The sequence below is a fragment of the Ceratina calcarata genome, unplaced genomic scaffold (assembly GCF_001652005.2).
Source record: "Ceratina calcarata isolate Rehan_Ccalc_2016 unplaced genomic scaffold, ASM165200v1 scaffold48.2, whole genome shotgun sequence".
Lineage (NCBI taxonomy): Eukaryota > Metazoa > Arthropoda > Insecta > Hymenoptera > Apidae > Ceratina > Ceratina calcarata.
The window spans coordinates 3,087,842-3,098,732 of NW_017172225.1; the positions used below are offsets into that span (position 1 = coordinate 3,087,842).

The following is a 10,891-nucleotide window of genomic DNA, read 5'->3' on the forward strand; positions in this document are numbered from 1 at the left end:
GACGTTAGATTTCTATGCATTACCGTGCGCGCGTGGACAAGCGGGCAAACGTCTCCCGAAACCGTCAACATGCGTTTTCATGCGCTTACCTGCGAGTTCACAGGTATCCCACGATTCGAGAAGCACGCAAAGTTCTTCACGCAAACATTTTTGACGAGGTCAGGGTCCCTTAGGATCAGTACAGGCGATCGGACGCGGAAGGCTCCGAAATACCTCTCCTCTTTGAACCATTCGTACATTTCTTTGATACCATCGGGTAAGGATTTTCGGAATAACAACATGGGGGCGAAGTTACCGAACAATACGGTGGGCTTTCGAAACGGCGCACCGCGTCTCTCCCAAAAGTCGAAAGTCGACGTGAGGAAACAGTATAAAAGTCCTAGGAACAGTCCTAAAAGGAAGAACTGTTCCAAGAACCCTCTCCACGTGACGATCCACATTTTAAACCACTCGCCACTGCCACCAGTTGCACAGTTCGTCGTCGCACTAGTTGCGCAAATTTGCGACTTTTATATGGAACTGCGTATATTGTAAAAATCACTGACACAAAATGCTGTTCGTCGACAAGTGTGTATATATATGGTCATCGAAGAATCGCTTTTATATCTTCTCTCAAACATTGAACGTACGATACAACAGATTCCCTCTCTTTTCTTCTTCAAATTTATTATCACAAACCGGAGGCGCTAAATTCTTTTTGCTCGGTGCTACATGGCCGTGCATAATGCATCACAGAGACTTTGGCGGGGGATCGAAGTTCGCCGGATATTGCGGTTCACTGTTATGCATCCGGCGAGGTCAACTGGTGCGTAATTATTAATTGTTGTCACACACAGTACAAAGAATTTGCTTCAAGCCGCGCGCGGGGAACAGAATTATCAACGATCCCTGGAACTTTTTATAGAAGTGGAAGTTTGATGGGCACGAATTCGCTACCATCTGCACTGGTTTGCCAGATGCCGATGATCACGGCCCTGTTGGTGAAACGTCAACGTGAAACAATCGCCGCTGCTAGCCAGTATTTCTACGCTGACGATGTTACGAGTTAAGCGCACGTGAGATTATCGGGTCACTGATTTCAACAATCGAACGCGTCGAACGTGGCGGACTTAATCATTTCCTTCACATACACACACACACACACACAGAGTAACTCGTGAACTATATTAGATCGACCATCCTGCAAATTTGATTAACCACAATGCCTAAGATTTACCAAATATCACGTAGTTGATCTAATTTGTACTATGTTCATTGAAAATGAAATCACTGTTCATGGTCTATGGAATTTTTAAACGCGACGACACTTTCCGAAGCTCGGTTCTTTAAAAACACTGTACTAGCAGGTACCATTACGTATCGTCACACAGTACTCCTTCCTTAAGAGCGAAGTCACTTGGAAGCGTAAACGAGAGGCATTTATCGGAGTAGTACAGCGCACGGAATGGTATGAACGCGGCGATTTGGAGCAGGCCGCGCGACGCGCGACTATGTGAAAATAGGGGACGGAGGAAGAAGAGAGAGTGAAGCGAAGAAAACCAGGCAGAGGAAGGAGAGAGAACGAAACACAAGACAACTCTCGTGTTCTAGCCGACGAAAGGCTGACCACCTCCCACTGACTAGAAATCATGAACGCACACCTCACCACGAATTTATGGAGATCTCGGGCTCGCTCTCGCTCCTCCACTCCGTGGTTTCGAATTTGTACCCGCCGCACCCAAACTCGTGTTGCGGCCGCTTATTATTTATCTTTAATCGGACTCCCTCCGTTTCTTAATGCCCCACCTTTGACTTTGAGCTGAGTTCAACGTTAATTCTTCGATTCGATGCGTTTTATGATCTGAATCTCATCGCAACGATCGATGACGATCGATTTTAATCCAATTATACTTTGCCCGAAGACCGAAGTTGTAGGAATTCTGGTTATAGATAGAAGAAACGTGAAGGGAACATTAATTTCACGTTCGACGCGGTGATGTCACGCGATAAGATATATATTCCCGAACGTATCGCTACGTTGTACGCATACATGACATGATTTTACGCGTCTTGTTCCCGAGCGTGTTGGCGATCGCAGTGCAAATGAAAATAGATTTTACTTTTACTGCCGCGCTACTTGGCCTGTCTCTCTGTACCTCTCTCTCTGTCTTTCTCTCTCTCTCTCGATCCAAACATTCTTTCTCGGGATCTTTGATAACTGTAGTAGAGATAATACATGCGCATATAGATTATTTAATATCTAATTACTATTTACAATTACATAAATTTGGCACAGGTAAATAAAAATAATTTATTGACGCGCTCTATACGACGATTCTGTGTCTATGTACATATACGTATGTACTACATTCGATCCGATTATTTGTGCGATTTGTACTCGACGGAACCATTTTATTCTCCGTCGTCCGCCTCTTTCTCCTTTTCGAAGAGTATGAAATGTATAAAATTTACATTCGTAACGATTCTGCTGCCTCGAATATAATGGTTCGTGATAAAATCGAGAAAAAAGAAATTTGAAGAAATAAAATGTAATTGCGATTACTAAACGCGTTTGATCATCGCCAATGCATCCATGTTTTATTACAAACAGTTCAACACACAGAACTTAAATTAATTTTAACAGGTACAAATGTGTGTCTGCTGAAAGCGGTTTCCTGTTTCAGTTAAAACAGACTAAATTTTCTTCGTGTATAAACTCTTTCTTTATTATACGTTTTTCCAATTTCATATAAACAATCGAGAAGGTGGGTGGGGGTGGTACGAACCAATTGTTGAAGTCGCAACTCGATCGTAAAACACCAAATACGTAACTCGTCAATCGTCGAAACAAGAATGGAATTCATAAATTAAATATAACATCGTGCAACTTTCTTTCATCTTCACAGTATGTATCAGCAGCAGCAGCAGACACGACAAAACTATGCGTACGTATGAATCGCTAGTCTCTGGTGTTTAACGTCCTCCATCCCACTTGTGGTGATACGTACGAGAATATTTATTCTCTCAAATTAATCATTCATTATTTACATTTACAAATACTATCCGTGTTCGTAGTCAGCAGCAGCGGCTCGTAGCGCGTCGAACTCGAGACGATCAATATCGTCGTGCTTCCATTTCCCATGCCATTATACAGACGCTCAAAGGTATCAACAAAATTATTTGCCAGCGTAAAAATTCGTTATTGTTTTTTTAATACGTCTCACTATACGGTAACTGCAAATTGTGTGTGACACTTATGAGCAACGTTTGCCCGTTCAACGCAAAAACCTAAAACACGACGCACGAATAAAAATCGACTAACGAGCAGCACTTAGTTTTTCGAACAATAACTGTAATTAAAATAATGTAGAATCATGTCTTATCCGCTGCGTATTGAACGCGATATTCGAAGTACAATTGTGTAGGGTTCGGTGCGAACACCGAGTCGACTCCATTGCTTCCATTTATTATGAAAAATGATTTCATACGCAAGAATTGTCGAATAATAATTATTACTTTCAGATGAAAATAACAAAGGATGACAGTGAAAATATTCAAACTGCCTGTGCTCATCGAAACAGTAGTTGGTATAGTTATTTCTGTATAACTATGTATGTATTATTTACCGGGGTATGTATTATTTATCGAGGTTTCATTTTCATGCAAAATTATTATACTTGAATTCGCGTGGAATAAATAAATATGATTATATCCGTCCGTAATAAATAAGTAATGTAGTTCAGTCATCCATCGGGCGAAGTACAGTATATAATAGGCAAGACTTATAGAGCTCGAACGATTTCCTCAAACAAATTTACCATGATGTATTTCTTTCAGGATTCTTCCGATTTGACGTGAGTAGTTGTAGTAGCTAACAGGTTCGCTTCGAAGTAAAATTAATCGCTCAATCAACGAAGTCGACCAACCGTTTTGCACCGAACTCATTCGAACTTGTAACGAACTTTATTTGACTAGCTTATTTCATGTCTCTCATTCCGTGTCGTCCGCTTCGGACGACTGTGCGATGACAGCGGCGGCGGCGGTAACGGGTAATGGCGACGGAATAATGAGCTCGTCGTCCTCGACTTCCTCCTCGGCCAACAAGAAGTCCTCCTGCTCCTCCGGTTCATGGATCTCTTCTTCCCTGGCAGCGGCGGCGGCGGCGGATGGTTCCGGCGGCGCCAAAACGTCTTGGCCGTGTTGCTTCAGGTGATCTTTCAACGCGAACGCCCTGCCATACGACGCGCCACAGATGTAACAGCTGAACTTCAAGTTATTGTCCTTCTTGTGTGTCTGTATGTGAGCCCGCGCAGCATACAGAGAAGCGAACGGTCGAGAACACTCGGTACACCGAAACGGCTTCGTGTGACTGTTCTTGTGGCCGGCCAATTGGACCCGCGTTTTGAACGTCTTCGGGCAATACGGACACGTGTAAGCGCGTTCCTCGCCGTGTGTGAGCAAATGATGATTGTACACTGACGATGCCTTAAACCGCTTGCCACAGTGCTGGCATCCGTACGGTCTGACGCCGGTGTGAGTCCTCATGTGCAGCGTCAGACAGTAGGAAACGCGGAACGTCTTGCCGCAGACCTGTCGTTGGAAAGGAAATATCGTTTTAGATCATCCGCATTGCTAAGAATTCAGTGGTGGTGGCGGTGACGATGGTGGAATGCTTTATTCCTCCGGATAAATTGCATCGCAAGCATGCTTACTTCGCACGCGTGCGGTTTTTCCCCGGTGTGTATACGTTCGTGTTTAACTTTCTCGTGAGGTCTCGTGAAACGTCGACCGCAGTGCTGGCACTGATACGGCTTTTGATTCTCCGTGGCGGATTCCTGGGTAGAATTGGCCGATGCGGCGGCTGCGGCGGCGGCGGTCTCTGTAGAAGGCGGTGTCGGTGAATGCGGCGGCGGCTGACTTAATTCCGTGTGCACAGCAGCGTGCATCGCTAAGCTATCGGCTGAATCGAATTTTCTATTGCACACCGTACAGGTCACGGAGTCGCCGGAGTGCAGCGCCATGTGCGCTTCTTTGTAAGATTCCGCTAACGTCTTACCTGAGAGCAGAAGAGAGAGGACGGAATGAAGTAAATTCTATCGGACGGACTTCCGTTTCTGCCGGAACGTAATTCGAACAACAAAATTCGCAACATGCAGCAGCTGCAGCAAGCTAATAAGGAAATTTGGAGTTTAGAATTGAAAATTGTTTATGGATTACCACACTCGGGACACGTGAAAGTCGCGTTGGGCGTTCCTTCGGGGGCATCGACGTGTCGCGCCCTGACCGGAGCATGCATCCGAGAGTGCAACCGCAAACTCTTATGTGAACAAAACTCCGTGCCACAGGTCTCGCAGATGAACGTTTTCTGACTCGGGTCCGGCTCGCCCTCGTGCACCTTCGCGTGCAGCTGCAACGCCTTCGGTGTCGCGAAAGTCTGATCGCAGCTATGGCAACGATTGTTACCGTGAAGACACGCGTGCACCCGAAAGTTCCCCAACTTGGAGAATTGTTGAAGGCATTGATTACATCTGTACATCCTCATCGGTGCAGTGGCCAATCTTTTTTCGCGTACCTGTGTGTGTGTGTATACGTGTGTAAGTTTCCGCACTTTCGTCGATACATAGGTTTAATAGCAACAATGTTTTACTACAAGATTTCGTTGTTGTTGTTGTTGTCGTTATTACTTATGAAGATTGGTGCGAAACAACACTTACTTTGACTCCTTCGGCGTTAGAAAAAAACTTTTCGATCATCGGTGATTTGGCCGCCGATTGAAGCGACGTTTGCGCCGTCGGTGCTCTATCCCAGAATCTTTCTATTTGTACTACCTTTCTCGTGTATAATCTTCCTTCGCTGTCCACGCATTCCTCTGTACGAAGGGTATTCATACTCTGTCTTTGTCTACTACTATTTACCGCCGCCGCCGCCGCCGCCGCCGCGCTCGCCGATTCCGAGGACATCGATGCATTTGTAATCGCGGCGGCGGCGGCGGCAGGAATCGCCGTCGTGGGTATATCGTCCAACTGATCGGCTATCTCGAGTAATACTTCTTGCCCATCGTGAAACTGCTTTATATGTTCAACGACCGAGTTAAAACTTATGTCGCAGCTGGTACAACTATAAACTGCTTCTGGTTCTATCTGTAACAAAAGCATTGCGCGTTGCAGTTTATTTGGTCATCGATCAACCACATGTGTTTTTACAAATAGACTCCACATAACGTTGATTGCTCTCGTCGTACCTCGCACAGTTCTTGTTTAACGCGTAACAATCCATCCTCGTCTAATTCTCCTACATCATTTATATGATCCATGTTTATGAGAGTACCAGCACTGTCAGCAGCAGCAGCAGCAGCAGCAGCATTGAGCAGCTCGGATCCATCGGGTAAAATAGTAATTACATCTGTATTTCTGTCTTCTTTGTCATCCATCACATCTGATTCGGTCGAAATCGTTACCAGTCGATTCGTTTTAGTGCCGAAAGATTTCTTTTCCTCTTTATTAGTAGCGGCGGCGGTGACGATGTTAGGAACTTTTTCCATCTTGAACTGCAACGAATTCCGCTGTACCTGAGGCGTCTCTTCGGTATCCATCATCATCTTTTCCACAACTTTAATGTCGCCTGATCGATAATTTCCAGATCCAGATAACAATGGTCAAACGCGAAACAGAATTACGAACGCGTTAATTGATCGAAATGAATTCTATTACTACCGTACACCGTACCGTTTTCATCGACTTGTATGGTTTGAGGTCCGCCTACTATCATAATTCCACTGTCGTTTACCGTTGCCAAGAAACTTTGATCTATGCCTTCGACATTCGTGTCCTAAAATAAAAACGACCAAACAGGTAGTTATCAGCAGCAGCCGGACAGCTGCATCTGCTCACGTGTGTCACACGTGGTCTCTGAACAATGAAAACAGTTCGTCGATCTACCGTCGATGCTAACCATTAAGACCTCTGTTTCGGTTTCGGACTCCTGCTGTTGAGCCTCTTCTTGTTGACCAGAGTGCTCGTCTTTGACTTCAGGAGATGCCTGGTCAGCGTCCATACTCTGTCCGCATTGATCCAAATGTTGAATGAGTGCCATTACCGAGTCAGATCGCTGCGAACAACCAGGACAGTATAGGTTGTCCGTCATGCTCAACAAATGGTACTTTAACGACTGTGGATTGTTAAAAGTTTCACCACAGCACATGGGACAAACGAGGTTCAACGATCCCATTACGATCTCTGTCTCGTTATTCCGCGGATTCTCACGCGAGTGACCTTAGCCCGACCGACCCTTTCTGCCCTTGCCCTTCTTTTTCGTTATCACCCTACTCTAACCAAACGTTTTCTTAAGTTCGCCTATTCCTGTCTTAGGTTTAGTTAAAAACAAAAAGAAATAACAGAAGCCGGTTTCCGTTAGAAAAGAATCTAACCTGACGATCAATCAGAAAAATCAGTAAAATCGCGTGAACGTGTCCGGGTACTACGGGTACGGAACAATGTCATGTTGTCTCCTCCACCGCGAGTCGACCGTTTCCCACGGAATGTTTACTCGTCGATTATCGTCGTCGTCGTCGTCGTCGCATTACGTTGAACAAAACTAGATAGCACCGAAATTTTTGTACATATGGGAAACAACAGTAGTAACAACGATAACGAAACTCATTAGAGACGAACTTCAGCGCAAACAAATGCCGCACACAACAATCATGAAGTTAGGGAAGTGATAAGTGAATCGCGAAGTCGGCCATTACATCCTCGCTCTCGGTCGCTCTCGATACGACGCGGCGGCGACGACAACTATTGAAGTCAAATTCAAGCTGCTTTTGAATTCTGATATAGATACAGACGCAGACGCGACGGCGCTCGGACATACAATTACATATCACCTAATCTGAATTTTCTCGCGGTAGCGGTGTGAATTATCACCGTGCATTAAACGTTTTCCTCTTCGTCGCCCCGTCTCTCGCGCCTTTCGAGGAGCACTTTTCTACACCGTTTCAACACCGTCCGTCACCAGCAGTGAATGTGCACGCTTGTCGAAACCACGATTGAGTTCATCAGTTGAAAGCGGATTAGATGTTCATTTGATAAAAGGTGCGCGCTGCGTTCATTTCCGTCTGACCGACCTCCGCGCAATTACGAAACTTCCTGTAACTGCAGCAACAGCAGCAGCAGTATAAAGGTATAAATCATTTCCTTGATCACATCTCTGCAATATCGTGTTTCGCGTTCCGCTCGTGCGATTAAACCGCATCATCGTTTTACGAAAAGAGTGCCATGGTAGCGCCCTTTGACTATACATACATAGTACATATATACATACATGTATATATAGTCAAAGGTAGCGCCACCATGCTCGGTACCCAAAGTTTTTGAAAACTAACGTGTAAACACGTGCAAAGCAGTTACATGTAAGCATATACTATGTAAAATTTAAATTTAGTGGCTAAAATTGCCGCTCTTTAGTCACGTATAGGTATATAGCCAAAGGTGGGTATCACGCACATTGACGTACGACCACTGTTTGGAGATTGATGATTCATAAGTAACTAACTAACTCAAGTAAGGATGGAGAAGAAACATGGGGTAGTGGTGGTGGGTAACAAGTATTCCCCATTTTTTCTTAAATAATAGTTTATTCATTTATATCGAAGTATATTTACACTGTTTTCCTAACTTAATAATCGCCTACTTACTTCGTTCATTCACACACGCAAATTAATAGTAGTCTTATAATATAGCGAAGCGGAGCATAACGATGAGAATAACAGCAAGGAAATATTCCTTTCATAGATTCAATTCATTTTGCTCTTGACTACACTCGTGTCATCATTCATGTTTCCCTCGTACCGAATCTAGACGCGGCGAAACGGAACAGTTTCTCATACCTACCAGAATGTTCGTCGTTCATTCGTTGATCAATCGACATGCTCGTGTTGGGCATTGCTCTCTCGCCACGTGTTTTGTATCAATTCAACGAACTGCTGCCACCACCTGCTCTGCGATGTAAAGTATAATGCACACGCCGCGATAAATATCCACGAGAGGACTAGACAGTAATCCGTTTCATTGGAAGGCGTGCTAGAAACAGGTCCAGCGAAATCTAACGACGTAACGTACAACGAACCATTCGGTTGCAAATTGGTAAATTGCGTTATAAACCGGGCAAAAAACTCCAATGTATAAACTGTGCCGTTGAATTTTGCTACTGGTTTTCCATTGTGAATAAGCATCAGCGTAGGAACACCGACGATTCCATATTGTGCGTTGAAACTGAAAACAGAAAAGTAGACGACGATTCGTCGAGCGAAAACAGTTATAATTCCATCGCATCGATTCTTTGTTCGATTTAGTTACTTTTGGTATTTGATCGCATTTATCGCGACTGCTTTCATGTGTGGAAACGATCTTGGCAATGCATTAAAGTGGGGAGCAGCCTGACTGCTGAATATACTCCATCGGGCATAAAATAATACTATCACACAGGTTCCTGGTAACAATCTGCCTTCCCTGTCATTAGTTCTACTTCTGTTGGATGGTCCGGGTTCCAGTATCAATAATTTCATCAATCTGGTCGCATTCACGATCTGAAATAATTTATGCTCGTGCAACACACACGTCATTCTCGTCAAGGTGGAACAGACGACGTAACCACCGCCTGAAACGCCGGGCTTTCAAGTCTCATCACATACTTCAACCGGTCCGTAGACTTTGTCTGTCAGACAGTTGACCGCAGTTACGTTCGAGTTCGATGAATTATTTGCCGTGATGTTCGCCTCGACCGTTTTGTTTTCCTCTTCGTATTTTACATCCCCTGATGCTGGATCGGCGGTGAATTTCGATTCCGATCGTTCCGTGTTCGATTCCTGTTGCCCAAAGACACCGACTACTACGCTTATTAAAACACAACTAAATAAATGTGAGAGATCGAGAAAGAACGAGAAACTTTACGAATAGGAATAGGAAAACACGCACACATACACACGCGCGCGCGTGCTTTTACCTAAAATTATGACGAACAGCCACGAGTTCTTTATAGAAAATAACATTTTACGTCCGCCGCATGTAACCTAAAATGACTGCGTGATGTGTGCGTTGCCGTTTCTGGGTAGGTAGGATTCCGTAGGATCACGGCCGTGATAGAATTATAGGATGCGGTAGGAACATAGACATATAAGAATAGACCGCGCAAGCAGTGATGTAAGATTTGCGGAATTTCGATCGCCGCGCGTACTGTGAGGAAAAGTGGAACTAAAAGTCTTGATGTAAGATTTTGCGGATTTTTCCGCCCATAGCGTAGACATGGACTTAAAGGACGGTGCATAGTCGAGGGGAACGGCTCCCAAAAGCGGAAGGGGAAAACAGCTCTGTTTGAGCCCACAAGTGGTGCCCTCAGTGCGGTCCCGCCTGATTTTGAACATGCTTATTCGTTTTATCTTCCATCAAAGGTAAAAAAAGAAGGCTAGACAAAAGGTAATAAAAATAAAAACAGTACTTTGTGAAAATATAAAAGTTTAATCAGTCCTCTTATAAACACCAAAACACAATTTAATCAATCGCGAATCAGCCCCTCCGCCTTCGGTAGTACATTAACTTCGACCAACTCAGGCATCGCGCGCGTGATGATTCATTGTTCCTCCTTCCTATGCTGGATCCTCCGCATATACTCCTGTAAGAATTGAAATTGGTCTTAGAATTGTACGTGTAAAGCAGTGAGGGAATAAAAATTGTATTATCGACATACTTACAGGTGTTCATTCATTATTCCTCTTTCCCGACACCGGATCCTCTGCATATGCATCTGTAAAAATTGAAAACGGTCTCAGAATCGTACATGTAAAGTAATGAAAGAATAAACCTTGTATTATCGACATACTTACAAGTATTGATTCATTATTCTTCCTCCATTCCGGCAC

General features: G+C 44.3%; 3 protein-coding genes and 2 long non-coding RNA genes across 12 annotated transcripts in view; 1 reads left to right on the top strand and 4 right to left on the bottom strand.

Moving 5' to 3' along the window:
- LOC108627779 (putative cytochrome P450 6a14) overlaps positions 1-907 on the bottom strand; it is a 4,542-nt gene extending 3,635 nt beyond the window's left edge. Inside the window, exon 1 of the mRNA XM_018029228.2 lies at positions 90-907. Coding sequence (XP_017884717.1) covers positions 90-440 — 351 coding nt within the window. The 5' untranslated portion in view covers positions 441-907. The remainder of the gene's footprint in view (positions 1-89) is intronic.
- Positions 715-2,541, top strand: LOC113464698 (uncharacterized). The gene is made up of 2 exons (XR_003389550.1): positions 715-805; positions 905-2,541. It is a non-coding gene; the product is annotated as an uncharacterized LOC113464698 (long non-coding RNA).
- On the bottom strand, positions 2,277-7,758 carry LOC108627778 (zinc finger protein 595). 7 transcript variants are annotated; one of them, XM_026815979.1, is made up of 8 exons: positions 7,406-7,758; positions 6,931-7,086; positions 6,705-6,807; positions 6,221-6,600; positions 5,694-6,119; positions 5,197-5,551; positions 4,692-5,035; positions 2,277-4,569 (listed from the first exon to the last, which is right to left on the bottom strand). In XM_026815979.1, the coding sequence occupies exons 2-8, from the start codon at positions 7,069-7,071 to the stop codon at positions 3,970-3,972; spliced, it is 2,349 nt and encodes a 782-aa protein (XP_026671780.1). In that variant the 5' UTR covers positions 7,072-7,086; positions 7,406-7,758; the 3' UTR covers positions 2,277-3,969. The 7 variants fall into 7 exon arrangements, with proteins under 7 accessions (XP_026671780.1, XP_026671775.1, XP_026671776.1 ...); XM_026815974.1 differs by having other exon boundaries at positions 6,931-7,300; XM_026815975.1 differs by having other exon boundaries at positions 6,931-7,305.
- Positions 7,759-8,591: 833 nt separating this feature from the next.
- Positions 8,592-10,154, bottom strand: bug (thioredoxin domain-containing protein bug). Of its 2 annotated transcripts, none has more exons than XM_018028974.2 (4): positions 9,979-10,154; positions 9,668-9,864; positions 9,333-9,562; positions 8,592-9,248 (listed from the first exon to the last, which is right to left on the bottom strand). In XM_018028974.2, the coding sequence occupies exons 1-4, from the start codon at positions 10,022-10,024 to the stop codon at positions 8,894-8,896; spliced, it is 828 nt and encodes a 275-aa protein (XP_017884463.1). In that variant the 5' UTR covers positions 10,025-10,154; the 3' UTR covers positions 8,592-8,893. The 2 variants fall into 2 exon arrangements, with proteins under 2 accessions (XP_017884463.1, XP_026671794.1); XM_026815993.1 differs by having other exon boundaries at positions 9,951-10,041.
- Positions 10,155-10,469: 315 nt separating this feature from the next.
- Positions 10,470-10,888, bottom strand: LOC108627645 (uncharacterized). Its single transcript, XR_001916727.2, has 3 exons — positions 10,856-10,888; positions 10,724-10,776; positions 10,470-10,644 (listed from the first exon to the last, which is right to left on the bottom strand). It is a non-coding gene; the product is annotated as an uncharacterized LOC108627645 (long non-coding RNA).
- Between the last annotated feature and the right edge of the window lie 3 nt (positions 10,889-10,891).